The sequence below is a fragment of the Azolla caroliniana genome, unplaced genomic scaffold (assembly GCF_043228905.1).
Source record: "Azolla caroliniana isolate FFs.n. ecotype wild unplaced genomic scaffold, voAzoCaro1.0.p SCAF_6, whole genome shotgun sequence".
In the NCBI taxonomy this organism is placed as follows: Eukaryota; Viridiplantae; Streptophyta; class Polypodiopsida; order Salviniales; family Salviniaceae; genus Azolla; species Azolla caroliniana.
Window position 1 is genome coordinate 20,985,127 of NW_028230441.1, and position 26,000 is coordinate 21,011,126.

At 41.3% G+C, this 26,000-nt stretch overlaps 1 protein-coding gene across 1 annotated transcript; it reads right to left on the reverse strand.

Moving 5' to 3' along the window:
* Positions 1-19,840: 19,840 nt before the first annotated feature.
* Positions 19,841-23,129, reverse strand: LOC147863317 (pyruvate kinase, cytosolic isozyme-like). Its single transcript, XM_087321891.1, has 5 exons — positions 22,852-23,129; positions 21,591-22,052; positions 21,159-21,373; positions 20,565-20,845; positions 19,841-20,366 (listed from the first exon to the last, which is right to left on the reverse strand). The coding sequence occupies exons 1-5, from the start codon at positions 23,065-23,067 to the stop codon at positions 20,017-20,019; spliced, it is 1,524 nt and encodes a 507-aa protein (XP_087178017.1). The 5' UTR covers positions 23,068-23,129; the 3' UTR covers positions 19,841-20,016.
* Positions 23,130-26,000: the final 2,871 nt, after the last annotated feature.

The window sequence follows — 26,000 nt, forward strand, 5'->3', positions numbered from 1 at the left end:
GGTACCATCTTCGAAGTCATTTCATCAATGGAGGCCTATTTCATTGATGGGAGGGTTGTACAAAGTGTTTGCAAAGATATTATCCAACAGACTTCAGAAGTTCTTACCTCAACTTATTCATCCATATGGTTTTATTACATGTAGAAATATATTGCATAATGTTTTGAATGTTCAAATGGCTACCAATTATGCTTGACATACACATCAAGAAATGGTTATGGTGCAATTAGATTTGGAAAAAGCATATGATCATGTTAATTGGTCTTTCCTCTCAAGTGTGATGTATAATATGGGGTTTGGTCCTCGTATGTGTCGACTAGGGCAAAATGCAACCTCACGTGTGATTCTTAATGGCGGAGTTGTTAGGATTTCGGTCCCTCCGGATGGGATGATGAAGGCCCGGTGAGAACCGAATGATGCAGGCTCGGTGTTAAGCTCTCACCGGATGAAGGGACATATATGTAAATATGTTTCTGTTAGTCCATTGTGGCTATATTTGTAAATAGCCCGAAAGTCATATTAGTATAAATATGACCTAGGGCAAACAGAGGTATTGTTGTTGCAGATCATTGTGAAGAGTGTTGTTGCATATTGGTGTAACTACTGTACAGAGTGTAACAGAGAGAGAGAAAGAGACCTTGAACAGTCTGTGTTGTAACCGCATGTTGGCGAAGATTGAGAGGACGAGGTTGTTGCCTCTGTGACTTATTACTTTTGTATTCTTCTTACATAGTGATAGTTTGGAGTCTGTGGGCTCCCGTGGTTTTTTTCCCCATTTAGGGTTTTTCCACAAAAACATATTGTGTACTTTCTCTTGCTCTATTGTTTGTGTGTATACGTGTATTTCTCCCTAATCCCATCTTGTTGTGGTTGATCCTAAGACTCAGTTGTGGCTGAGCAATATTTCGCATATTCTCTACAGGAGTTACTCCGAAAGTGTTTCTTACTAGATTCGTGCAGCAAGGATGTCCACTAAGCCCATTGTTATTTTCTATTGTTACACATCCTTTGTTAGTAATGTTGTCAAATCTTGCGGCCAATTGTGATATTTTGGGTTTGCATCTTCCTTCTGGTGGACAATTGGTGGCACAAGCATTGGTTGATTATTATTTTATGTTTTTACAAGCCTCAAAAGAAAATCTTAAAAGGAGTATGCAAGTTAGAATTCAATTTGCTTTGGCTTTAGGATTATATATAAATTGGAGGAAGTCTCGCCTTATTTCTTGTACGGAGAGTGATTTGGAATGTTTGGGATGGCGAGGATTAAGGATTACATGAGGATCAATTTATCAACATTTGGGTTATCCATTGGGTGTTGATGTTACAAATTTTCAATTGATTGATTGGATTGGTAGTAAATTGAAGGACAAATTTATGTATTGGAAGTCTCAATTATGGCCCTTTCATGTACAACTCAAAGTGGTGCAATGTATATTAATACCCATTTTATTATATTTTTTGCCTTTACCACCTTGGACTAAGAAAGCATTACAAAACATGTTACAACCTATTTTGTTCATGTTGTGGCGGAAGGGAGAAATGATGGGAGTTACATGAATTTCATGGGACCATTTGGCTACTCCTAAAAGGTTCAGTGGTGCAGCAATATTGGATTTGGAACAGCATTTGATGGCTCGTAAATTTGCATTATTACAAGATATATGTCAACAAGATCAACCATGGATATCTATGATGCAATATTTTATTGAGCATGAAGGATTGGTGCGCGGGAAAACAAAGATTCAAGCATCCTGGTGGTCATTACTCAATGGAAGTATTCCTCTAAAGATTCAATGTTCTGTATGTGGAAAACATTTGGTAAGATCGTGGCAAGATGCATTATCTCTTTTTGAATAGGGACCATCAAGTGATCGAGAATATTGTAATTCATTACAAAATGAATTGCTTGTTTCTTCTTGAGTGTTGTTTTGGCATGGGAAAGAGAAGTTGAGATCTCATTGCAATCGTTTATTTCGATTGGGGATTGTACATTTGGAAGATGTTGTTGATAATGAATCTCAAAGGTTGTTATATTTTGACAATGCCAAGCGATGGTTATGTATTCCCCCAAATTATGGATTTATTTGGAAGAAATTACAAGATATACCATTGTTGTGGGGATCTTTGCCATTGAAACAAATTTTGCACCTTGGGTAGATTGGTAGTTACAAGATGGTACATGCTTGTGACAGGTCACTACAAATATATTGTATCATCATGCGATGACATCATTATCTTGGTTATCTCCTAAGGCAGCGAAGTTGTGGAATGTATGTAAGTCAAATGCAAGGTGGTGGAAAATATTACAACGTGGTTGACATTCCCATCTACCGTTTCGTGCAAAGGTATTTATATGGAGAGTCATGATTGGTGGGCTCCCATTAGGGTCGGCCTTAAAGAGACGAGGACTAGGGTCCATTGGAGGATAGTACACATAGGTTCATTAAATGTCCTATAGCATGTACCATTTGGAAGTACTTATCGGACATTTGGTAAGTTTTAACCCGTTGTTGTTTGAGACCTCAACAATTCTCAATATGTTCAAAATGGTTCAAATGATGAAATGGAGATATTGTTCCAAATTTTACATTATTGGGGTCTACAACACAATTGGAATATGCGTAATGCTTTCATGTTGGATAATAGACATGGGGTGAAAGTCTATATAAAGAAGCTAAAAGGTATTCTCATGTGGAATTTTTGAATGTTAGAGCATGTGGGGATCATTTCCTCAAATACATATTTAGGTTTTGTAATGGCATTACAGGACATCCCTCTCCATACATAGGCATATGATAGGTAGAGGAGACTAAGAAGTGTTATAACTAAGTGGATTTTACATACAATTAATATAATTGTGTGCTTTACCAAAAAATAAAAGAGATTGGATTGGATTGGATTAGATCTTTTTTAGCTTCCATGAAGAGATTGATATTGACCCATGGGACCTAAGTACACAACTTTGTTTGATGTGTGTCTTCTTCATATTTCGAAGCAAAAAGTCTCACTATGTGAAAAGGCATACATTGTCATATTGTTGATGCCACACCATGTGAAATCACCTCAAAAGCAATGATTATGAAAATTTTAAAATGCTATTCCACAATATATATAAATAACTTCACTATAACAACATATATGTACTACCATTAGGCTAGTTCACGTAGTATCAATAAGATGTAATTATAATATTAAAACACAAAACATTTAGAAAACCATTGTTTTTGCATATGAATAACCCATGTTTTTCGATACATAGAAACTATAGAAAGAGCATTGAATCTCGTCACAATTCCGTTGGGTTGAGTGTGCCATTTAAATGTAAGTGATCATAGGATTTTAGGATCAAAATTAATAGAATATTCAGAGATCATTATATAGTCTTTAGTGCACATATATAGCCATCAATAACATTAATATTTTGAAATACACGCTTCTTTCATTTCTTCCATTCCAAGTCCTTAGTGCTTTGGGCTTGCTTGATGTTCACACGCATGCAAGAGTTTTCACAACAGAGATGAGCTCAACCTTGTAGGTGTGCTCTTTAGTGTGACACTCAAGTCATCATCCCCTCTTAATATGTCATTATCGCTTTGAAGAATTGCATTATTTGTTGGGCATATAAAAATCAAGTGACATGAAGAAGTAGATTCCATTTTAAAGCAGATTCATTGAAGGCCATCACGTGGTTAGATCTTCCTAAACCCCAAGTAGGCATCATCATAAGAATGATCTTTATTTTAATGGAAAGGTGGCATCCCAAATTCTTGCAATGCACATTTTGCACCAAGAGTGTGTGTTAACTATACTTGATGGTTGATCCTTGTATTGTTTTAAATTTGGAGAGGGAAGAAATAACTAACGTAGGTTGTTGGTTATAATATGATTCATCAACAGAGTCATGGAGTTGATAACCACATTCTTTAACCACCCTCGGTGAGGGCCTTGGGCTGATCACCTTGACCCCACAAGGTTGCATCAAACCCTCTTTTTTCATCAGTTCCAAGTTAATAATCATGCTCTCATCATCATCCACATGCTAAAGCTCGAACACTCTTAGCTAGGGTGGACTTCATTGGCACCTCAATTGTGATGTTGGATCCTAGACACCCAACGATCCTTCGCTTCCTGATGTTGCTCCTACTTTCCCCTCTTCGTTCAACTCTCTACCTTTCCAAACTTATGACCACATTAGTCGCTTTAAATGACCCACTAGTTTATCACACGATCAGTCTGTAGATGTGGGTCATCATATATGTAGCGAATCAATACACAAGATATCCATCATTCCATGTGGACTATAAGTGCATGAATAAAAAGTATCTAATCAAAGACAATAAGGATTCTCCATGTAAAAGAGAAAAATTTCCACAATCATAGAAAAACAAGAAAAACCCTCATGCTTGATTCTGTTCCATTAATACCAATAAAACAACGCTCTTTTCTATAGCAAGAGAAATGTTGCCAAACATCTCTGTGGCAATACACCTGTACTAGAAAAACAAGCTTCAAGCCCAAATGAATGACACTCATTCTAAGGGTATTACACTTTTACATTCTAAGGATAAACTGGTCGGATCTGTTATATGTATGTATAGAGACATGTACATAATGTGAAAAGGCCAAATGGCTTGTGCTCCTGTCTTTCACCTTTTTACTTTATTTCCCCCTCTTTTGAGATATAGGGTGTGTGAGTAAAACCCCTCGGTGATATAGCGTGTGAGGCAGAATTTACAACCATTGTTTTTCTGTTTTTCCCCCTTTTAGAAACAGAGTTTTTCCTTCACTAAATGATTCTCTCTTAGCTCTTTGCTCTACCGATTTGTAACAGTGGTATCAGAGCAAGGGAGACAGTGATAGCAAGCTTTGGAGGCAGAAGCTACGAGCGTCGGAGACTTGTGGAAATAAGTTGTGGTGGGAGAGACCCCTACCACATTTGGAAGAGCGATTTGGGATCAATGTGAATATATAGCAGAGCATATGCCTACAGTTTGTGATTTGGGAGATGTATGTTAGTCAGTATTGTTGATATTTTGGAAGTTATATGCTTTCAGTGGTGCGTGTTATACGCAAGAGTGGTATCAGTCTTTTTTGACAGTTTGCGGTGGATACTTTGAAAGTTGTATACTTTCAGTGGTGTGTGTTACATGCAATATTGGTATCAATTTTGACAGTTTGCCATAAGCTAGTCAGTTACTAGTTTTGTTGCCCAATTGTATTTTGTTGCTTGATACTGTCATTCACTCCCATGGAGTTCGAAATGTTGGATGCATCTAGTAGCACTTCTGTTGGTCGTAATAGTTCAAATAAGAACTATTCATTTTTTGGGAAAAGACCATATTGAGATCCGGAAATTTGATGGATCTAATTTTGCTTTGTGGAAGAATCAGGTGCGTGATGTATTGGTTCAAAGGAAGCAATCGAGGCCTCTAAACGGCAAAGCGAAGAAGTCGGATGACATGGATGATGATGATTGGGAAGAACTTGATGCTTTGACCATGTCTACGATAAGACTGCACTTGGCGGATAGTGTCTATTTCATTGTTTTAGACAGTAAAAATTTTGAAGAACTTTGGAAAAAATTATGCAATACATATGAGAGGGAAACTACTGCAAACAAAGTGTTTTTTATGAGAAAGCTCTATGACCTTCGCATGAAGGACACCGATAGTGTTGCCTCTCATCTAAATGAGTTTGATACATTATGGTCTCAGTTGCAAGCTCAAAAAATGACTATGGATGATGAGCTAAAATGTGTATTTCTATTATGCACTTTGCCTAGCTCATGGGAGACATTTTGCACCGCTATTAGCGCTAGTGCACCAAATGGTAAATTGGTCTATAATGACATATGTGGAGCACTATTGGGTGAAGAAATACGTAGGAAATCGATGGTCACCTCACAAGTTGGAGAGGCATATAATGTATGAGATTTTGGTTATGGCAAGAACCAACAACATGGTAGAAACCAAACCAAAAACAACCATGGAAATGATAAGAGCAGAAGCAAATCTAGAAAGAGACTTGTGGAATACCATTACTGTCACAAAAAGGGCCATATGAAAAAGGATTCTTATGCCTTGAAGAACAAAGAAAGAGAACATGAAAGGGGTAAAACTCATGGTGATGGGCATGTTATGCAAGTGACCGGTTCATCGTCTTCAAAGAAAATAGAGGAAATAAATGCTACATGCGATGACGATGTTGACATTCTGGTCGTGGAGGATGATGCTACTTATGTTGAAGTGAATATGGCTTACTCGCTTACTCATGCATGGTTGTTGGACTCTGGGGCTTCATTCCATGTGACCCCACATAGAGAGTGGTTCACACGATATGAAGCTAAACCACTTGGTACAGTCCGGCTTGGAGATTCACATCAATGTGATGTGGTTGGCATTGGAGATGTTATGGTACAATTTTTTGATGGTTTTCAGATTCTTGTACAAAATGTACGCCATGTGCCTGAGCTAACTCGTAGCTTGATGTCTGTTGGACAGCTAGATATAAAGTGATATTTGCTTACAAATATTTTTGTATTACAAAAGGAAATATGGTTATTGCCAAATGGAACAAAGTTGCTTCACTTTATCCCTTAGTTTTCCATCGGAAAGAACATCTTTTGATTGTCACAGAACAACCCATGACTTGTATTTGGCATGGTCGTTTAGGCCATATGTCTCGTAGTGGAATGGAAACGCTATCACGTTTTGGCTATTTACCCATGTTGTCATTTTCTAATTTTTCAGTTTGTGATCATTGTCAATATGGTAAACAAACGAGAAGTGTAAATCAGATTCGTTCTGATTCTTCTACTCAACCCTTGGATCTAGTTCATACAAATGTATGTGACCCTATGCCTACTAGATCATTGGGTGTAGCTTTGTATTTTGTTACATTTATCGATGATGCCACAAGAAAGGTGTGGGTGTATCCCATAAAGGGAAAGTGTGATGTATACCCCATTTTTGGAAAATGGCTTGCCTCAGTTGAGACTAAAAACTGAATAAAGCTTAAGGCTTTATGTTCTAATAATGGAGGTGAATATACCTCTAATGAGTTCAAGACTTTTTGTGAGTCTAGAGGCATTCGTAGAGAGTATATTGCCCCCTACACTCTTGTACAAAATGGTGTAGCAAAAAGGATGAATAGAACCATCCAAGATAAAGTTGTTTCTATGTTGCATCATCCAAACCTTGCGCAAGGTTTTTGGGCAGAAGCAGTTCGGACTGTTGTTCATGTGATTAATCTATCACCTAGTACTGTCAAAGGCTTGAAAGCGGCACAAGTTTTGTGGACTGGAAAAACCCCTCACTATGATCATCTTAGAGTGTTTGGATGCGAAGCATATGTTCATGTTCCAAAACAGTTAAGGCAGAAACTGGATTTCAAAAGCAGAAAATGTATTTTTCTTGGCTATGGAATAGATGGTCAATTTGGATATCACTTATGGGACCCCAAAACGCGCACTATAGTCAAAAGTAGTGATGTCTTTTTCAATGAAAAGATTATGCATAAACAGCGAATTAAGGAAGTGGAAGTGAGGAAAGTGGTGTTTCAAGATCTTACACCCTCTATTAGTGTGCAAAAGAATAATTCCACACCTATGCCGAACAGTCCTACAAATGTTCAAGCATATGAGGATGTTCAAAATGAGGATGCATGTGTACAATCTAAAAACATTCTGACTCTGGTTCAACAACCAGTAAGACGATCTACTCGTGTCTGTAGGCCACCTGCTAAGCCCACGGACTATGTGATGTTAACGGATGCAGGAGAACCCTCTTGCTATAAAGAAGTTATGTTGGCTAGTGATCATGCTAAGTGGGGAGCATGTCATGCAAAGTGAATTGGACAGTATTTATAAGAATGGTACTTGGGATTTATTACCTTTGCCAAAGGATAGGAAAGCATTAGCATGCAAGTGGGTCTACAAGTATAAATATACATATGATAAGACTTCTCCAAAGTACAAAGCATTCTTGGTAGCAAAAGGTTTCAAGCAAGAACACGGAGTTGACTTTGATGAAATTTTCTCTCCTATAGTTAAGATGACTACATTGTGTATGTTGCTTGCATTAGCTACGAATCAGGACTTAGAATTAGTCCAAATGGATGTAAAGATTGTGTTCTTGCATGGGGATCTTAATGAGGAGATCTATATGGAACAACCAGAAGGTTATGAAGTCCCAGGCAAAGAACACTTGGTATGTAAACTCAAAAAGAGCTTGTATGGGCTTAAGCAGTCCCCAAGATTGTGGTACCAAAAGTTTGATGCTTTTATGAAGACTCAGAAGTGTGCTAGAAGCAATGAAGATCCTTACCTTTATACGAAAAAATGTTCAGATGAGAGTTCCATTATGTTGATACTCTATGTTGATGATATGCTTATCGTTGGTAAAAACAAGGATGAGTTATCCTTGTTGCAGAAAAACTTGAGCCAAACCTTTGACATGAAGGATTTGGGAGACGCAAAACATATTCTTGGTATCCATATTACTCGTGATGGGAGTAAGCGATGCATTTACTTGTCTCAAGCTGAGTACATATCCAAAGTACTCAAGAGGTTTAATATGGAGAATGCAAAGCCATTGAACACTCCATTGCCTACATATGTAAAGCTGAGCACATGTGATTGCCCCACATCTGACGAGGACAAGGAATTCATGACCAAGGTTCCTTATCAATCTGTGATTGGTAGTCTCATGTATGCCATGGTGGCTACTAGACCAGACATTGCATTTGCAGTGGGAGCAGTAAGTCGATTCATGTCAAATCCTGGTAAGAAACATTGGGATGCACTCAAGTTGATAATGAGATATCTGAGCGGCACTAAAGATAAATGTTTATGCCCGGGTAGAGGTGATGTCTCTATCATTGGATACACAGATTCAGATTATGTTGGATGTGCTTATAGTAGGAAATCTACTTCAGGGTACATTTTTCAAATTATGGGAGGTGACATTGCTTGGAGATCCCGTCTCCAAGAATGTGTCGCATTGTCAACTATAGAGGTTGAGTATGTTGCAACCAGTGAGGCATCTAAGGAAGCAATTTGGTTGTCTCGATTAGCTAGTGACATGGGTATACCGCAACATGTACCCAAACTGTTTTGTGATAGTCATGGTGTCATTGCTTTGGCTAAGAACCCAATATATCATGCAAAGACCAAGCACATTGGAGTGCGACACCATTTCATTCGTGAATGCTTAGCTAATGGTTGCATTAGCCTTGAGAAGGTCGTGTCTCGAGAAAATTCCATAGACGCATTGACCAAGGCCTTACCACAAGATGCATTGGGGCATTGTTGTCACTTGATGGGGATCACCTAGTGCCTTATGTAACATGCCCATCAGGTGGGAGGTATAGGCCTTGTATGATTCAACCTTCTATTATTCGCCATATGATTGATCTTTGTCGCCATATGATCTTTCCTCGATCTCCCTCCGACACGATAGCCCTCTTGTCCCCCACCTCAGCAAAGTCCATGTGGCCCTCAGTCCACAGGAGTGATTGATCTCTATTCGCCGATTAATAGCTCGTTTTCTGTCACTAGCCCCGTCCAACTATCAAGGCCAACAGTTCCACGGGGGATGTCCTCAACGTCGTTGCAACTCAACTACATGTCCGTAGATGTTTACATGCCCACGCCATCTTCACCGAACGCCTCAACAAGACCCTCAAACACGAGATGGCTGCATAAATCAACCCTTTTCGAGCACTCTATGGGCGTAACCCTCGCCTCGCACTAGAATCATCCATGGATTTCCATTTTAAACCTACCATCAGATACTCCCCCTCCTTCGATAAGCCATTGTTCTTGTTCTTGTTCATGTACCTGTCTTGTTCTTGTTCATGCCCCTCAATCTCTTGTTTCTCGCAGGGGGGAAATGTGGTGTGGATGTGTTCCTTTGTGCCACCCTTTTAGCTCACCCTTCTTAGGATGCACGTACCCAAGTTGACCCACCCTTTTAGCACACCCTTTTTAGCCAAGCCAACCCAAATGGGTTCCATTGTATCAACTATAAATTGATTAAGAAGTAAGAAGCTAAGTAGACTGGTTTTGATCTCTTATGTGTATTTCACAATATGTACATAGAGACATGTACATAGTGTGAAAAAGCCAAAATGGCATGTGCTCCTATCTTTCACCTTTTTACTTTATGTCCCCCTCTTTTGAGATATAGGATGTGTGAGTAAAACCCCTCAGTGATATGGTGTGTGAGGCAGAATTTACAACCATTGTTTTTCTGTTTTTCCCCCTTTTAGAAACAAAGTTTTTCCTTCACTATATGATTCTCTCTACTCTACCAATTTGTAACAGGATCAACTAGGCAAGTCAAAAATTGAGTCGACCGATCGGATCGACTAGAGAGGTCGAACTATAGGTCGGTCAACTACTAAACGTATATATATATACGAATGGTCGGATCAACCAATCGGCCAATTTGAGGATCGGTCGGCCAATAGTGATTGTGCAAGAAATAGAGAGCAAGAGAGGAAACCAACAGGAAGGAAGTGAGTTGTTCCACATCTTTCTTATAGATTTATTCCTGGGAGTTTTGCCTCTCCCTTAAGGTCATAGCACCATCATCAAAGTTTGTCATTCTTGGATTTTCCCCCAGCATCCTAGGGAGTCTTGTAATCTAATTTTAGTGAAGTTTTGGTGATGGGAGGGCACCTGTGGTTTTTCCCTAGTTTACGGTTTCCACGTAAATACTATTGTGTCTTTTGCTTGTGCTTGTGTCTTGTCTTTTGCTTGTGTTTGTGTCTTTTAGGTTTTCTGATTGTGTTGTCACGGATCTTAATCTTAACATGAATGATCAATTTCTAGAATTAGCATATCACATGCTAAAGCAAAATGTGACATATATAGGTAAAGCTTCTGCTTTGTAAGAGATATGTTGTGGGTTCCAAGTCTCAAGCTATAACAAAAAAATCCATAACTTTACTTGAGATTCATACTTATTACCAATTTGTTCCCAAAAAGATGGCTTCATAGGATAAGAAGTTGAAGACCACAGCATATGTAAGTATAATGAGAGGATTAATAACATTAGAAGAAGTAAAAAAAAAATGCCTCTCTTCACTATTATTGCAACATGTTGCATATACTGTTGTGATTCAAATAATGCAATTAAGACCATTAAGTGGCGAAGCCAAGAGACCTAAGGGCATGACCAATGACGATTGGGAAGAGCTCAATCCCTTGGCAATGTCTACCATAAGATTGCACCTAGCAAACAATGTATACTTCACGGTCTTGGATTGTGACTCGAGTTAAAAATTATGGACTAAACTATGTAGTACCTACAAAAATGAAACCGCGTCAAATAAAGTTTATCTAATGAGAAAACTTTTTTATCTTGGCATGAAGGACACCGAAAGTGTTGCCTCTCATTTGAATGACTTTGATGCAATAATAGTCCCAATTACAACTCCAAAGAATGATTATCGATTATGAGCTAAAATGTGTCATTCTCTTATGCACTTTGCCTACCTCATGGGACACATTTTGCACTGTTGTTAGCAATAGTGTGCCAAATGGGAAACTAGTCTATAATGACATGTGGACCTTTATTGGACGAAGAAATTTGTAGGAAATCTTGACTGCATCACATAGTGGAGATACATGTAATGTGTTGGGATTACGGTCCCTCCGGATGGGATGGTCGGATGTCCGGGAATCGGGAATGAAGACCCGAATGAGGAGTACCCGGTATCGGAGCCGGATGATGAAGACCCGGTTCCGGATCCGGATGATGAAGACCCCGGCTACGGAGCCGGATGACGAATGTACCCGGAGAGAGATCCGGATGCGGGGACATATTTGTGAATATGTTTGCCAAGGGCCCTTGAGGCTATATTTGTAAATAGCCCGAAAGTCATATGTGTATAAATATGACTTAGGGCAAACAGTTTAGTTGTTGTTGCTCATTTTTCTGTTTTCCACTTAGAGGGAGCGAAGTGAGAGCAGCAGAGAGAGAGAGTGAGAGAGAGAGAAAGGAAGAGGTCGACGCCTCTGTGTAATACCGCCGCCTGTGGCGAGGACAGCGAGCTCAAGGTCGTCGCCTTGCAGCTCGCCATTGTACATTCCCTGCGTATAGTGATAGTTGGAGTCTTGCACTCCCGTGGTTTTTTTTCGTCTAGAGTTTTCCACGCTAAACCCTGTGCATTCGAGTCTCTCTCTCTGTGTTTTCGATTTTCTGCTGCATTGATTCGTGTTTCCTCGGTTGTGGTCGAGAGGTGAAGGTTTTGAAAGCGTCAATTCATAACAATCTGGTATCAGAGCGACTGCAGTGCAGAAAATGGAAGGCGGCAGCAGCGGGCAGTCGGGGATGATGGTCCTGAATACGCAGAACTACGCCGACTGGAAGATAAAGATGGAGGATCTGCTCATTGTTCGGGACCTGTATGAACCGATCGACAGGTCGGAAATACCCAAGGGGGTACTTGAGACGGAATGGAGGCTTCTGAACCGGAAAGCCGTTGCAACCATTCGGCAATACGTCGACGTGAGCGTTCTACAACATGTGGCGAACGACACCAACGCATATGAGATGTGGCAGAAGCTGTCGGGCCTCTACGAGAGGAAGAATACGTTGAACCGGACCTCCCTGATGAGGAAGATAGTGAACCTCAAGTACCGGGACGGCGAGAGTATGGTGGAACACGTAAGCACGTTCATGGGATTCGTGAACCAGCTTGCGGCGATCAAGTTCCCGTTGGAGGATGCAATGCAAGCCATCATCCGGATGTGTACATTGCCGGCAAGCTGGGAGAACTTGGTGGTGACTCTCAGCACCTCCTGCACCGAAGATAACTTGTCCCTACAAACGGTAAAGACAAGCATTTTGAACGAAGAAGCGCGTCGGAGAGATAAAGAACCGACCTCCGATCCGAAGATGCTGCTTACCGAATCGGATCGGGGAAGACAACGGAACCGGAGTCCGCAAAGACGGGAGAAGTCGGGGACCCGGTCGCAGTCAAGAGGAAGGCCCACATGCTTCCACTGTGGGAAGCCGGGGCACTTCCGAAAGAATTGTCGGCATTACCGAAAAGACAACGGAGCCGACGACACCGATTCGAAGAAGTCTTCGGAACGGAGCGGTGCTTACCGGGGAGCCACGGACCGGAATGGTTCGGATCGGCGAGAGCAGGACCGGAAAGGAACAACGGCACTCGCGGCAAGTGAAGAGGAGATCATGCTCATCACCGAAGAAGGTGAACTAAACATTGCCGGCGATGAGACTACCTGGGTGGTCGATTCCGGAGCGTCGTTCCACCTGACCCCGGAAAGAAGATACTTCTCATCCTACACAGCCGGTGAGCATGGCTGTGTTCGGATGGGAAATGAAGGTACGTGCCGGATTGCCGGCATAGGAGACGTGTGGTTGACAACCTCGACCGGATGCAAAATGTTGCTGAAGGATGTCCGACACGTTCCGGAGGTCCGATTGAACCTGATTTCGGTCGGGAGGCTAGACGATGAAGGCTACACAGGTAGCATCCGGAACGGCGTAATGAAGTTCAACAAGGGGAGCCTGATAGTGGCTCGGGCCCAGAAAGTCAACACACTGTACCTTATGAATGCCTGGTTGTGTCCGGAGGAGTTGAACGTGGCAGCCGACACTGCCGGTGAGCTGTGGCACAAGAGACTGTGCCACATGAGTGAGAAGGGGATGAAGAGGCTTGCAGAAGACAACCTTATTCCAGTGAAGCATGTGCACCTGGAGAAGTGCACCAATTGCCTGGCCGGTAAGCAGAACCGAACCTCCTTCCACTCAAGGCCACCGACGAGACGTAGCGCACCATTGGAGTTGGTGCACACTGACGTGTGTCAAGTAGAAACGAAGTCACATGGCGGAGCCCAGTACTTCGTGACATTCATTGATGACCACAGCCGGAAGCTGTGGACGGCACCGTTGAAGACAAAGGACCAAGTGTTGTGCGTCTTCAAAGAACTCCACGCGAGAGTGGAAAGGGAATCCGGCAAGAAGCTGAAAGCGATACGAGCGGATAACGGAGGGGAATACCGGGGGCAGTTCGAGGAGTATTGTCGCTTGAAGGGAATCCGGCTCGAGTTTATTGTGCCGAAGACGCCGAAACTGAACGGGCTGGCCGAGAGGATGAACCGGACCATAATGGAGAGGGTCCGGAGTATGCTGGCGCATGCGAAATTACCCAAGGGGTTTTGGGCTGAGGCAATGTCGACGGCGACATACGTGATAAACAGATCACCCTCAGTACCTTTGGACGGAGACACGCCGCAGAGAGTGTGGACCGGTAGGGAAGTATCCTACCGGCATCTGAAGGTGTTCGGGTGTCTCGCATATGTGCATGTGGCAAAGGACCGGAGAGGAAAGCTAGATCCAAAGACCCGGCCATGCATATTCCTCGGTTACGGCGATGACGAGTTCGGCTACCGTGTATGGGACCCGGTCGACAAAAGGATATTCCGGAGTCGTGATATCATCTTCATGGAGGACAAGACACTCGCCGACTGGGAGTCGGAGAAGAAGATGAAGAGCTCCAAGTCGACCAGTGAGGATCAACTCTACGAGGAGCAGTCCCGACCGGAAAGGGACCGGTTAGCACTCGAGGATCCGGCCGAAGACGGTGAAGAAACAGAACCGGCCGAGGAAGATGAAACTGATACCGGAACCGGCCCCGATCCCGAAATGGATTCGGATGAAGAGGAAACGGAGGAGCCGGTTACCGAAGCTCCGGAACGGAGATATCCTCTAAGAGAGAGAAGGGCCCCCCGGAGATTTCCGGAACCAGAGCACGTGCTGCTAACCGACGAAGGGGAGCCGGAGAGTTTTGAAGAAGCAAAGCTTGACACCCATAGCCACAGGTGGTTAAGTGCCATGCAGGAGGAGATGGATTCCCTGCATGAGAACCACACATATGAACTTGTGGAGTTGCCGAAAGGAAAGCGGGCACTTCGAAACAAGTGGGTGTTCAAGCTGAAACCGGGAGATGCCGGAAATCCCCCGAGATACAAAGCCAGGATCGTGGTGAAGGGGTTTTAGCAGAAGAAGGGCGTCGACTTCGACGAGATATTTGCCCCGGTAGTGAAGATGACCTCCATCCGGACGGTGCTGAGCATAGCGGCAAGCATGGACCTCGAGGTAGAACAGATGGACGTGAAGACGGCATTCCTTCACGGTGACCTCGAAGAAGAGATCTACATGCAGCAACCAGAAGGATTCGAGAAGAAAGGGAAGGAGCACCTGGTATGCCGGTTGAAGAAGAGCCTTTACGGACTGAAGCAGGCTCCCCGGCAATGGTACCGGAAGTTCGACTCTTTCATGTCCGACGAAGGGTACCACAAAACGCAGTCCGATCACTGCGTGTTTGTGAAGAAGTTCGAAGGAGGAGACTTTCTAATACTCCTCCTGTACGTGGACGACATGTTGATCGTCGGACGGGACCAGGTCAAGATACGGATGCTGAAGAAAGCGCTTCACCGAACCTTCTCAATGAAGGACCTGGGTCCGGCGAGGCAAATACTAGGGATGCACATCATCCGGGACCGGAAGAAGAAGCAGTTGTGGCTGTCACAGGAGAAGTACGTGACAAAGGTGCTTCACCGGTTCAACATGTCGGAAGCAAGACTGGTCGGGTCAACCCTCCCGGCAAACTGCAAGTTGTCCAGCAAGCAAAGCCCCAAGACAAAGGCTGAGAAGGAGGACATGATGAAAGTACCATATGCCTCTGCCGTCGGAAGCTTGATGTACGCAATGGTGTGTACAAGACCGGACATAGGATATGCAGTCGGAGTGGTGAGCCGGTACATGAGCAATCCCAGCAAAGAGCACTGGAACGCGGCCAAGTGGATACTCCGATACCTGAAGGGCACGGCAAACGTGTGCCTCCGATTCGGCTCCGATAAGCCCGAACTCGACGGCTTTACCGATTCGGATATGTCGGCTGATGCAGATACCAGCCGGTCCACATCAGGGTATGTGATGACGTATGCAGGGGGAGCTGTTTCGTGGCAGTCGAGGCTGCAGAAGACGGTTGCGTTGTCAACCACGGAGGCGGAGTACATGGCGGCTGTTGAAGCCGGCAAGGAAATAATATGGATGAAGGACTTCATTAGAGAGCTCGGTATCCGGCAGGAGGAGTACAGACTCTACTGCGACAGTCAGAGTGCCATCCACCTTGCGAAGAACGCGGCCTATCACTCCCGGACGAAGCACATCCAGCGAAGATATCACTAGATCCGGGAAAGGGTAGAAGACCACGAGTTCGTGTTGACGAAGATCCACACGGACGAGAACGGGTCAGATATGTTGACCAAAGTGCTCACACCCGACAAGCTGGAAGCGTGCCGGAAGAGGGTCGGACTGGAAAGACATCCCATGCCGAAGTGAAGGGGGAGTTTGTTGGGATTACGGTCCCTCCGGATGGGATGGTCGGATGTCCGGGAATCGGGAATGAAGACCCGAATGAGGAGTACCCGGTATCGGAGCCGGATGATGAAGACCCGGTTCCGGATCCGGATGATGAAGACCCCGGCTACGGAGCCGGATGACGAATGTACCCGGAGAGAGATCCGGATGCGGGGACATATTTGTGAATATGTTTGCCAAGGGCCCTTGAGGCTATATTTGTAAATAGCCCGAAAGTCATATGTGTATAAATATGACTTAGGGCAAACAGTTTAGTTGTTGTTGCTCATTTTTCTGTTTTCCACTTAGAGGGAGCGAAGTGAGAGCAGCAGAGAGAGAGAGTGAGAGAGAGAGAAAGGAAGAGGTTGACGCCTCTGTGTAATACCGCCGCCTGTGGCGAGGACAGCGAGCTCAAGGTTGTCGCCTTGCAGCTCGCCATTGTACATTCCCTGCGTATAGTGATAGTTGGAGTCTTGCACTCCCGTGGTTTTTTTTCGTCTAGGGTTTTCCACGCTAAACCCTGTGCATTCGAGTCTCTCTCTCTGTGTTTTCGATTTTCTGCTGCATTGATTCGTGTTTCCTCGGTTGTGGTCGAGAGGTGAAGGTTTTGAAAGCGTCAATTCATAACATAATGTGTATGAGGTTGGTTCGCACAAGAACCAACAACGTGGTAGGAGCCAAATGAGAAACAATAGCGGAATCTATATATGTAGAACCTGCAAGTCTAGGAGGACAAACATGGAGTGTCGTTATTTTTATAAGAAGGGACACCTCAAGAAAGATTGGTATGTCTTGGAAAATAAGAAAAAGGATAATGCTAAATCCAAAGGTGATGGGCATGGAAGACAATCTAGTGGTCTCACTTCCTCGTTGGAAATACAGGAAATCAATGTAACATGTGATGAGACTAACATTTGGTCCTAGATAATGTTACCACACATATTGGGTTGAATATGGTTTTTCCTCCATCCCATACGTGGTTGTTGGACTCCGGTGCATCTTTTCATGTGACTCCACATAAAGAGTGGTTCACATGTTATGAAGCCAAGTCACTCGGCAAAGTTAGACTTGGAGACTCGCATCAATGTGATGTGATTGGTATTGGAGATATCTCAATGCATTTTAGTGATTGTTCTCATCTTATCATGAAAGATGTACGCCATGTTCCCCAACTAACTCGTAGTTCAATGTCCGTTGGTCAGCTTGATGACAACAGTTATGAGGTGATATTTTCTTCTGAATCCTTTCATATAACTAAAGGAAATATGATTATTGCAAAAGGGAACATTTGTTGGTTGTCACAAACTAGCCAATGATGGGCATTTGTCATGGCCGTTTAGGCCACGTGTCCTGAAATGGCATGGAAATTCTCTATCTCTATGGCCATTTACCTAAGTTGTAATTTTCTAATTGTACATTGTGTGAATATTTCCAACATGGTAAGCAAACCAGAAATGCACATAAGACCCATTTTAACTCATCCACTAGACCATTGGATCTTGTTCACACGGATGTTTATGGACCTATACCCACAAGATCTTTGGGTGGTGCATTGTATTTTGTCACTTTCATTGATGATGCCACCAGGAAAGTTTGGGTTTTTTCAATTACGGGAAAGGATGATGTATACCCTACTTCCAAAAAATGGATTGTTTCAATTGAGTTGGAAAAGGGCATCAAGATTAAGGCATTACGTTTGGACAATCAAGGTGAGTATACCTCTCACGAATTTGGTGACTTTTGTAAGTCTAGAGGTATTCATAGAGAGTTTACAGTACCTTACACCCCTATCCAAAATGATGTGGTTGAGAGGATTAATAGAACCATCTAGGACAAAGTTGTCTCTATGATCCACCACGCAAATCTCTTGCAAGGTTTTTGGGTAGAAGTTGTTTAAATTGCAAGGTTATGGATGTAATCCTATTGAGATTGGGTTTCACATGAATATGGTGAACTTACAATTGAAATGCTCATGTGATAGTAGTACTAGTGTTTGTCGGTTTCTGAAATTTGTTTTTGTCTTCAAGCTTTTACTCTTCACATGATAATTTTGAAGGATTGGTTGTGACTCACCCTTGTCTTCATGTATTGATATTGCAGGTACAAGGACTTGGGAAGACATTCATAGATTTAAGCATGCAAGGGTGTTATTTACATGGAGCTTCGAGTGCATGCTAGACGTGATCACCCGTTTGCTCGACCCTATGAAATTGATCTGATATGTCAAAGAAGTTGGAGCCACATGGAGAGAAGAAGAGATATGGGTGATGTTCTTAGTATGATTCACCCAACCCAACCCCCCATCCCTCTTGATGGATTGCGATGCAAGCACACAAAATTATAAACGCATATTCCATGCCAACACAGATAAACAAACAAACAATCATAACTAATTACATACAAACACATTTTAAAAAATACAAAATACACGAGTTGCTTTGCGATGCAAAATTTTAATAAAAAGGTACAAATTAATCACTTTATGATGCCTATACGTGGATCGCTAATGACATAGCATAGGTATGGTACATTTGCAATGAAATTAGTGACACATTTTGGCATCGCTAATAGCCTATTTTGTCGTAGGCTATAATTGATAGTTTACTAGTTTGAAATCATTAGGTTCAACATAATTAGATGATGTCATGTAATCTATTTCAAGGGGATACTTGGTATATTGGTATGTCAACAATATCCTAAATTACAAAGGACAGTGAATATTGGAAGCATCAATGGGTGAGTTGACAATATCCTAAATAACAAAGGATATTGAATATTAGAAGCGTCAATGGGTGAGTTGTATTTCGAAGTTTCCATTATGAAGGAGCATTGGCATGGCAAATAATCCAACCATATACAAACTTAATATATAAAAATATAGAGAGAGATATTTACATACATACACAATGTGTAAACATAAACACTTCTTTTGTTTATCTACAAACACAAACCAAATATATTTACATATATACACAATGTGCAAACATGAACACTTCTTCTTTTTATGTATAGACACAAGCACATTTTACAAACAAATATCACAAGGTTTATACCCCTAAGATTGTAGCCTCAAATCCTTCTTAGTTTCGTTTTTCAAAGATAGTGCCAATACAAGGTTGCTTTCAGTAAAGCCTTATAAGATTAATGAAGACAAACAATGATCTTCAAAACATTCACACAAGCCATATTATGTTGCATCAAGTAGGGAATGTGAGAACACATAAGAGTCCATTGACAATCTAATGGTTTAAGTTGCGTTTTTCCTTGTTTGTTTTATTATAATAACCTTTGCAATGTTGCTTTTTACGAGTTTTATTGCAATAACCTTTTTTATTGTTGAAGTGTCACTTCTAATCTATACACATTTTTTGTCAACTTGTGTGTAGGCTTTGCATGGGATCAACATTCATATATATATATATATATGGGTTATGATATTACTAGATTTCTACGGTTCTAGAAAATGCATCATAATATCAATCATGTTTTCTTACCAACTTTAAAATTTGTTGTTCCCACCTTACCTTAGTAGCAAACACCATAATACTGAATTCTAGTATTGACAATCTAGTATGACCAAGATTTTGTCCCATACCATGTTTGCAAACATATATTTCTAGCTTGATGAACTTGTCGCATTGGGAAGCTTCTTTATGTTCATAACTTTAATAACCGAACTTGCTCCAACGCGATGAAGAGCCACAATGGCATCTCCACGTTTGCAAAGGCCTTGTTCGAGAATTTGAGAGATAGTAGAGTTAACGATTTCATCAGATGCATCATTATCCTTGCCTTGAGTGGATGCATCTGCCAAGAGTGGGATTAGGCCGCGACAAATAAGGGCATGGTGATAAGGGCACTCCTCACCAAAGGACCATGTTAGGTGGTTGGTCTTGATTATTGGCACGACTACCGAAACTATAGGTACAGGGGGCCGATATTTGGCAACCAACTTAGCAGTGTCCCCTAATAATGGTGAGGAAAACCAACTATCAGCTTATGTTATGAGATTGTTTATACATAAGATTGTGCACATAAATCCCATTACGAAGATTGGATCGATCGGTGCGCACGAGGCTAGGGTTTCTTCTTTTATCAATGTCCATGGGTGGACGACATGCTTTAATAACAACGGAATCCGAGTGTGTATACTACTATCGTTACCTGTGTGAGTTAGTACCATGATCAAGGATGCCCCCACTGTCCATGCTGCCCTTACGGCCGAGGAAGCTAAGCTTTCGAGCGGGGTAAGGGCCCGTGTTCTTATGGACCTCATTCGGTGCTTGAAGATTCTATTATGGTCGAGTGAAGATTCCGCCTCAACGCATAAATGTGCCATCACCTTGACGGCCTCTTCGGGGAACGCACCTGCCGCAGTCTCTCCGCTCAACATAACCGCGTCGGTCCCATCTAATACTGCATTCGCCACATCCGTCGCTTCTGCCCTGCATTTTAAGCCTCACATTACAAATTCTGTGTTTTTGCCTTTCCCATCCTAAATTTGGTGTTAGCTTTAGTGATGCAAACATATGGGAAGGATATATTTATATGTATGTACGTATGTATATGTATATGTAATCATGGTATCCAACTGTTGAATGCAACAAGCCAGACATTCTTTATCCATGAAAAAACCACATATATGGGTCACTCTAGTGGGGGCCTCCTACACGAACACGCTTGGTGTCTCGACTGTTTTTACATATAGTGATGCCCCCCCAAGATCATGAGTACATATAGCCATGAGAGAAGGATGACCTTGACGGCCTTCGCGACTTGATCATTGACTCTAGCATTTGGGTCGCCGTGATGACGGGCTTTCCAGCATCATTACACTTGTAGATCATCATCTTCTGTGCAAGGAAGATCTTCTCGATGGGAATCTCCATTCCGAGATCACCACGAGCAACCATGACACAATCTGTTTCGTGTAAGATTTCCTCAAAGTTGACAAGACCCTCTTGGTTCTCAATCTAGCATGTGACATAGTCAATTCAGTAATTACACGAGCGCTCATTGTGTATAATGAATGAGAAAGGAGGCTCCGACACAACTTCGAACTTTCTCTCAATAACTTTTATCGTGTGGGTACGAAAACGCAGGAGATGTTTGATGCTCTTAGCTGGGAATGTGAGTAGGTTTGAAACCCAGAAGAACTTTGAGAATAAGAGAGAGAGAGAGAGATGGGACCTTAGAGATTATGTGGATGGTCCTGGCATGCTTGCCAAGCACATTTCGGAAATTGATGACATCTTGGGCCTTACGGATGAATGAGGCGGCAATGAAGTCGATCTTGTTCGGGATGCCCCACAAGAGGATATCATCCCGATCCTTATCAGTAAGAGTGGGTAGGTCCACAATGACACCGGGCAAGTTCACATTCTTCTTCTCGCCGAGCATTGCCGTGTTCTCGCAACGGCATCGGACAGTGCCACCGGCAACGTCACACGACAGGACAGTTAGTGTGATGCTTCCATCCGAGCAAAGAATCGTAGAGCCAGGTGTTACCGCCGATGCGAGGGTCTTATAGGTTATGGCGATGCGCGTTGCATCGCCCACCACACTATAATCATTGGTGATTGTGATCTCTTGCCCTTCTTTCAGTTGCACAGACTTTCCATCCTTGAGCATGCCGGTTCGAATCTCAGGTCCCTGTATATGTACATATATATATATAGATATATATATATACATATACATATACAACAGAATTAGATTACATGAATAGAACAATGTGATAATATACACTATCTCTGATTCGTTAAGGTACAAATGTTGCTTATTTGTGAATGCATTTGATATGCATGTAAATATACAACAGAATTAGATTACATGAATAGCATAATGTGATAATGTACACTATCTCTGATTTGTTAAGGTACTAAGGTCTCTTATTTGTGAATGAAATTGACATGCATCATGAAAAGTAACTATAACAGGGGCCTCATTTGGTTTCTCTTTAGATAAGACCAAAATGTGATAATATGTATACACTATCTCTGATTTGGTAAGGTAGTAATGTCTCTTTCTTGTTTGTGAATGTAATTGAATGTGATAATATGTATACACTATCTCTGATCTGGTAAGGAAGTAATGTCTCTTTCTTGTTTGTGAATGTAATTGATATGCATCATGAACCCTAAAATAGGGCCCCCCACCCACCCCATTTGGCTCCTATTTAGACAATCCAAAACCCATGTGATGGGATGTGAGAGATATAACAGCATCTGACCTAGTTTTGTATGAAAGAAAGAATCATTCAGAAAATTTGCATGTGACCTAGTTTTGCAAGAAAGAAAGCATCATGCAGAATTTTGAAATTTTGAAATTTGCATGTGACCTAGAGTTTTGTATGGAAGAAAAGCATCATGCAGACATTGCATCTGGGCCCTAGTTTTGTATGGAAGAAACGCAGGATGCAAAGATTGTGTGTGGATCAGGCGGAACCTACCTTAGTGTCGAGCATGACGGCGCACATCAATTCGGTGTTCTGCATGGCTGTGTGGAGGTTGTCTAGGGTTTGCTGGTGGTATTCATAGGAGCCGTGGGAGAAGTTGAAGCGGGCAACGTTCATCCCGGCGCGGAGGAGGCGTTCTAGCATGGGCACGTCACGAGATCGAGGCCCGAGAGTGCACACTATCTTGGTCTTCCGGCGCCGCAGGCCCATCTCCTCCTTCTCTGCTTCTTCCGCTCTCACGACCTTATTACAGCGCCTCACGAGCTCCTCCATGGCTGGCCCTAGCCCCCCACAGGAATGAATCTTCGCCTCTCCTCCTCCTCCTCCTCCTCCTCAGCCCTAATGATCTCTCTGTTTCTCCTCCTCCTCCTCAACCCTAATGATCTCTCTGTTTCTCCTGCTCCTCCTCCTCCTCCTCAGCCCTAATGATCTCTCTGTTTCTCTCTGTTTCTCTCTGTCTCTCTGTCTCTGTCTCGTTGAACCCCCCCCTCTGGGGGGTGCCACCCCTTTATTATTTACTTATTTATTTATTTAATATAATTATTTATTTTTAACGATTATTTATTTTATCTACCTTCATTATTTGCTAGAATAAAAATATTTTTATTACTTTTATCCTTTTTATTTTTAATTGTTTTTATCCTTTTTATTTTTTATTATTTTTACTTTTTATTTTTATTACTTTTATCCTTTTTCTTTTTATTATTTTTATCCCTTTTTTGTATTTTTTATTTTTATTATTTTTATCCTTTTTATTTATATTATTTTTATCCTTTTCGTTTTTATTATTTTTATCCTTTTTATTTTTATTATTTTTATCCTTTTTATTTATATTATTTTTATACTTTTTATTTATATTATTTTTATCCTTTTCGTTTTTATTATTTTTATCCTTTTTGTTTTTATTCTTTTTCTTTTTATTATTTTTATTATTTTTATTATTTTTATTATTTTTATTATTTTTATTATTTTTATTTGTATTTGTCTTATTTTTAATCTTTTCCTTATTCCACATCTTTTTATTCTATTTGCAATCTTTTTATATTTATTTCATCTATATAAAAAAACTTATCTATTTCATCTATCTATTTTATTTTTAAATATGCTCAATTTTATTTTTTATTTACTAATTTATTTAATATTTTATTTGATTATGTTATTGAATCAATTTAATTTTGGTGGCATCGTAAAGTCCATTGCATCTACATTTCCATAATACCCATAATGTTATCGTAGTCACGGTTTTCCAAATCTAAACAGATCGCACCTGCTTTCGAGGTTGCTGAAACGGACTAACTAATATCAATCTTCTGTTATGTACCGTCTTGGCCTCTTGTATATCATCTGCCTCATACAACATCAAGCTGGAGTGTAAAATTCCCCACACCGCTACTCCCCATGAGAACAAGCAACCAACATTGACTGTTACGATGCTGCAAAGCTTGGTCTTCCAAAGGTATTGCTTGAGATATGGGAAACATTGTTGATAGTAGTTTGTGGGTAATATGATAACATGTGCGGTTCTCCAGAACATACTCATAAAAGAAGGATGAATATTCCTCACTTATGGAGGAAGGTGCCTCTCTTTGTGGTGACAAATCAAAGACCTCAATGGAATTATCATCTTCCATGGACCCTTTCTTGATACAAAACCAACATGCTAATGTACCGTTTAAGGTTCAAAAGCCCTGTATAAGTTGTTTTTCTATGTACAAGTTTAGGTGTACATACATTACGTTGTAAGCCTACGGGCAAATAACTTTTACTTGTATTTTTTCGATATTTTTAATACTATTGAAGAAAATCTTTCAAGGAAAAAATTAATTAATTAATTAATTAATTTTGGTGGTTTGTTTTTCAAAAATCTAATTTTTGGTGTTTATTCCACAAACATGATAGGAGTGAGTTCACACCAAGAGTTCGAAAGGTTCTCTAACCATCGGGGCAATGTTACGGGGTGATTCTTAGAGAAAGAAATAAAACAAAGAAGCAACGGTGATATCGATGTCAAGTCACGTTCCATTCTAAAGAAGACCTTGTCATCATATGTAAAACCTTGGCTTATCATTGGCTATGACCTATCTTCCTAAATCATGTGAATGTGGTCGTCCATGCATGTCCTCCAACAAAAATTATCATTATCGAACACATGTTGGCATGTTAGGATATTACTACTATTTATCATGCATCTTTCTATATCATTATATGGTGTAGCATACATGTCCATATTCAATTGTTTGATGAAGGAAACATTGCCATACAATATTTCCACATGACTCAGCTCACTGGTGAAGAAAATGCCCCTAAGGGTTTAGGGTTTTCTAGGTTTAGGGTTTACCTAATTCGGTGAATTTACGAGAATTAGGTAAAGCCTAAACCATAAACAATAAACCCAGAAAGGTAGGATCAATTTGAAGTGTATGATCAATTGTTTGCTTGATCAAGTGTGTTGAGTTGGGCATCTAGAGAGGTGGTCAAAACAACAAATGTTACATGCCTAAGTTCAATAAAGACAACATCAAAACTTTGAACAATTTGTCTTGTCTTAGGATCCCACAATCTTAGCCAATGTTCCTAAGCAAGGTGCTCTTATGTGAGTGAGACTGCAACTTTCTCTCTCATCCTTGGACACAAGGGCAAATGCTTCAAATTGGAAGATTCATAACTTTTCATAGTTAGGACATCTCTCTACTTAGAGCTATTCTAGGGTGTTGAAGTTGAGAGGTCTACTCTGTGACATGTTGATTATGTGTATTGCCATGAATAGAGTCTCAACCTAGAAGTGCCATCAAATAGACCAGAGTGCTCATCATGGCAACAATTCTCTCCTAAATTGTTTGGTTCATGCATTTGTGCGATGTCATTTGGCTTCGGGTTATAAGGTGTAGTGAATTCACGTCAGAAACCTCTTTGTTTGCAAAACAATATGAATTCATTGGATTTATACTCTCCCTCATTACTAGATCATTGATGTTTCAACTTTCAATCCTTTTTATTCTTGACCATTGCAAGCAAATCTTGGAAGACAACAAAGAATTTGTCTTTGGTCCTCATCGGATAGACCGATACCTTCATGGTAGAATCATTAATGAATGTGACAATGTATGAGGCCCTACCAAGAGACTGATGCGACATAGACCCAC

What these genes read in the sequence shown, in the direction of transcription:
- LOC147863317 (XM_087321891.1), bottom strand. Translation starts at nt 23,067, where the DNA reads ATGGGCCTGCGGCGCCGGAAGACCAAGATAGTGTGCACTCTCGGGCCT. An exon ending in CCGTCATGCTCGACACTAAG is followed by an intron (nt 22,053 to 22,851) that starts GTAGGTTCCGCC and finishes GTACATATACAG; the next exon opens with GGACCTGAGATTCGAACCGG. An exon ending in CATGGTACTAACTCACACAG is followed by an intron (nt 20,367 to 20,564) that starts GTAACGATAGTA and finishes CACCATTATTAG; the next exon opens with GGGACACTGCTAAGTTGGTT.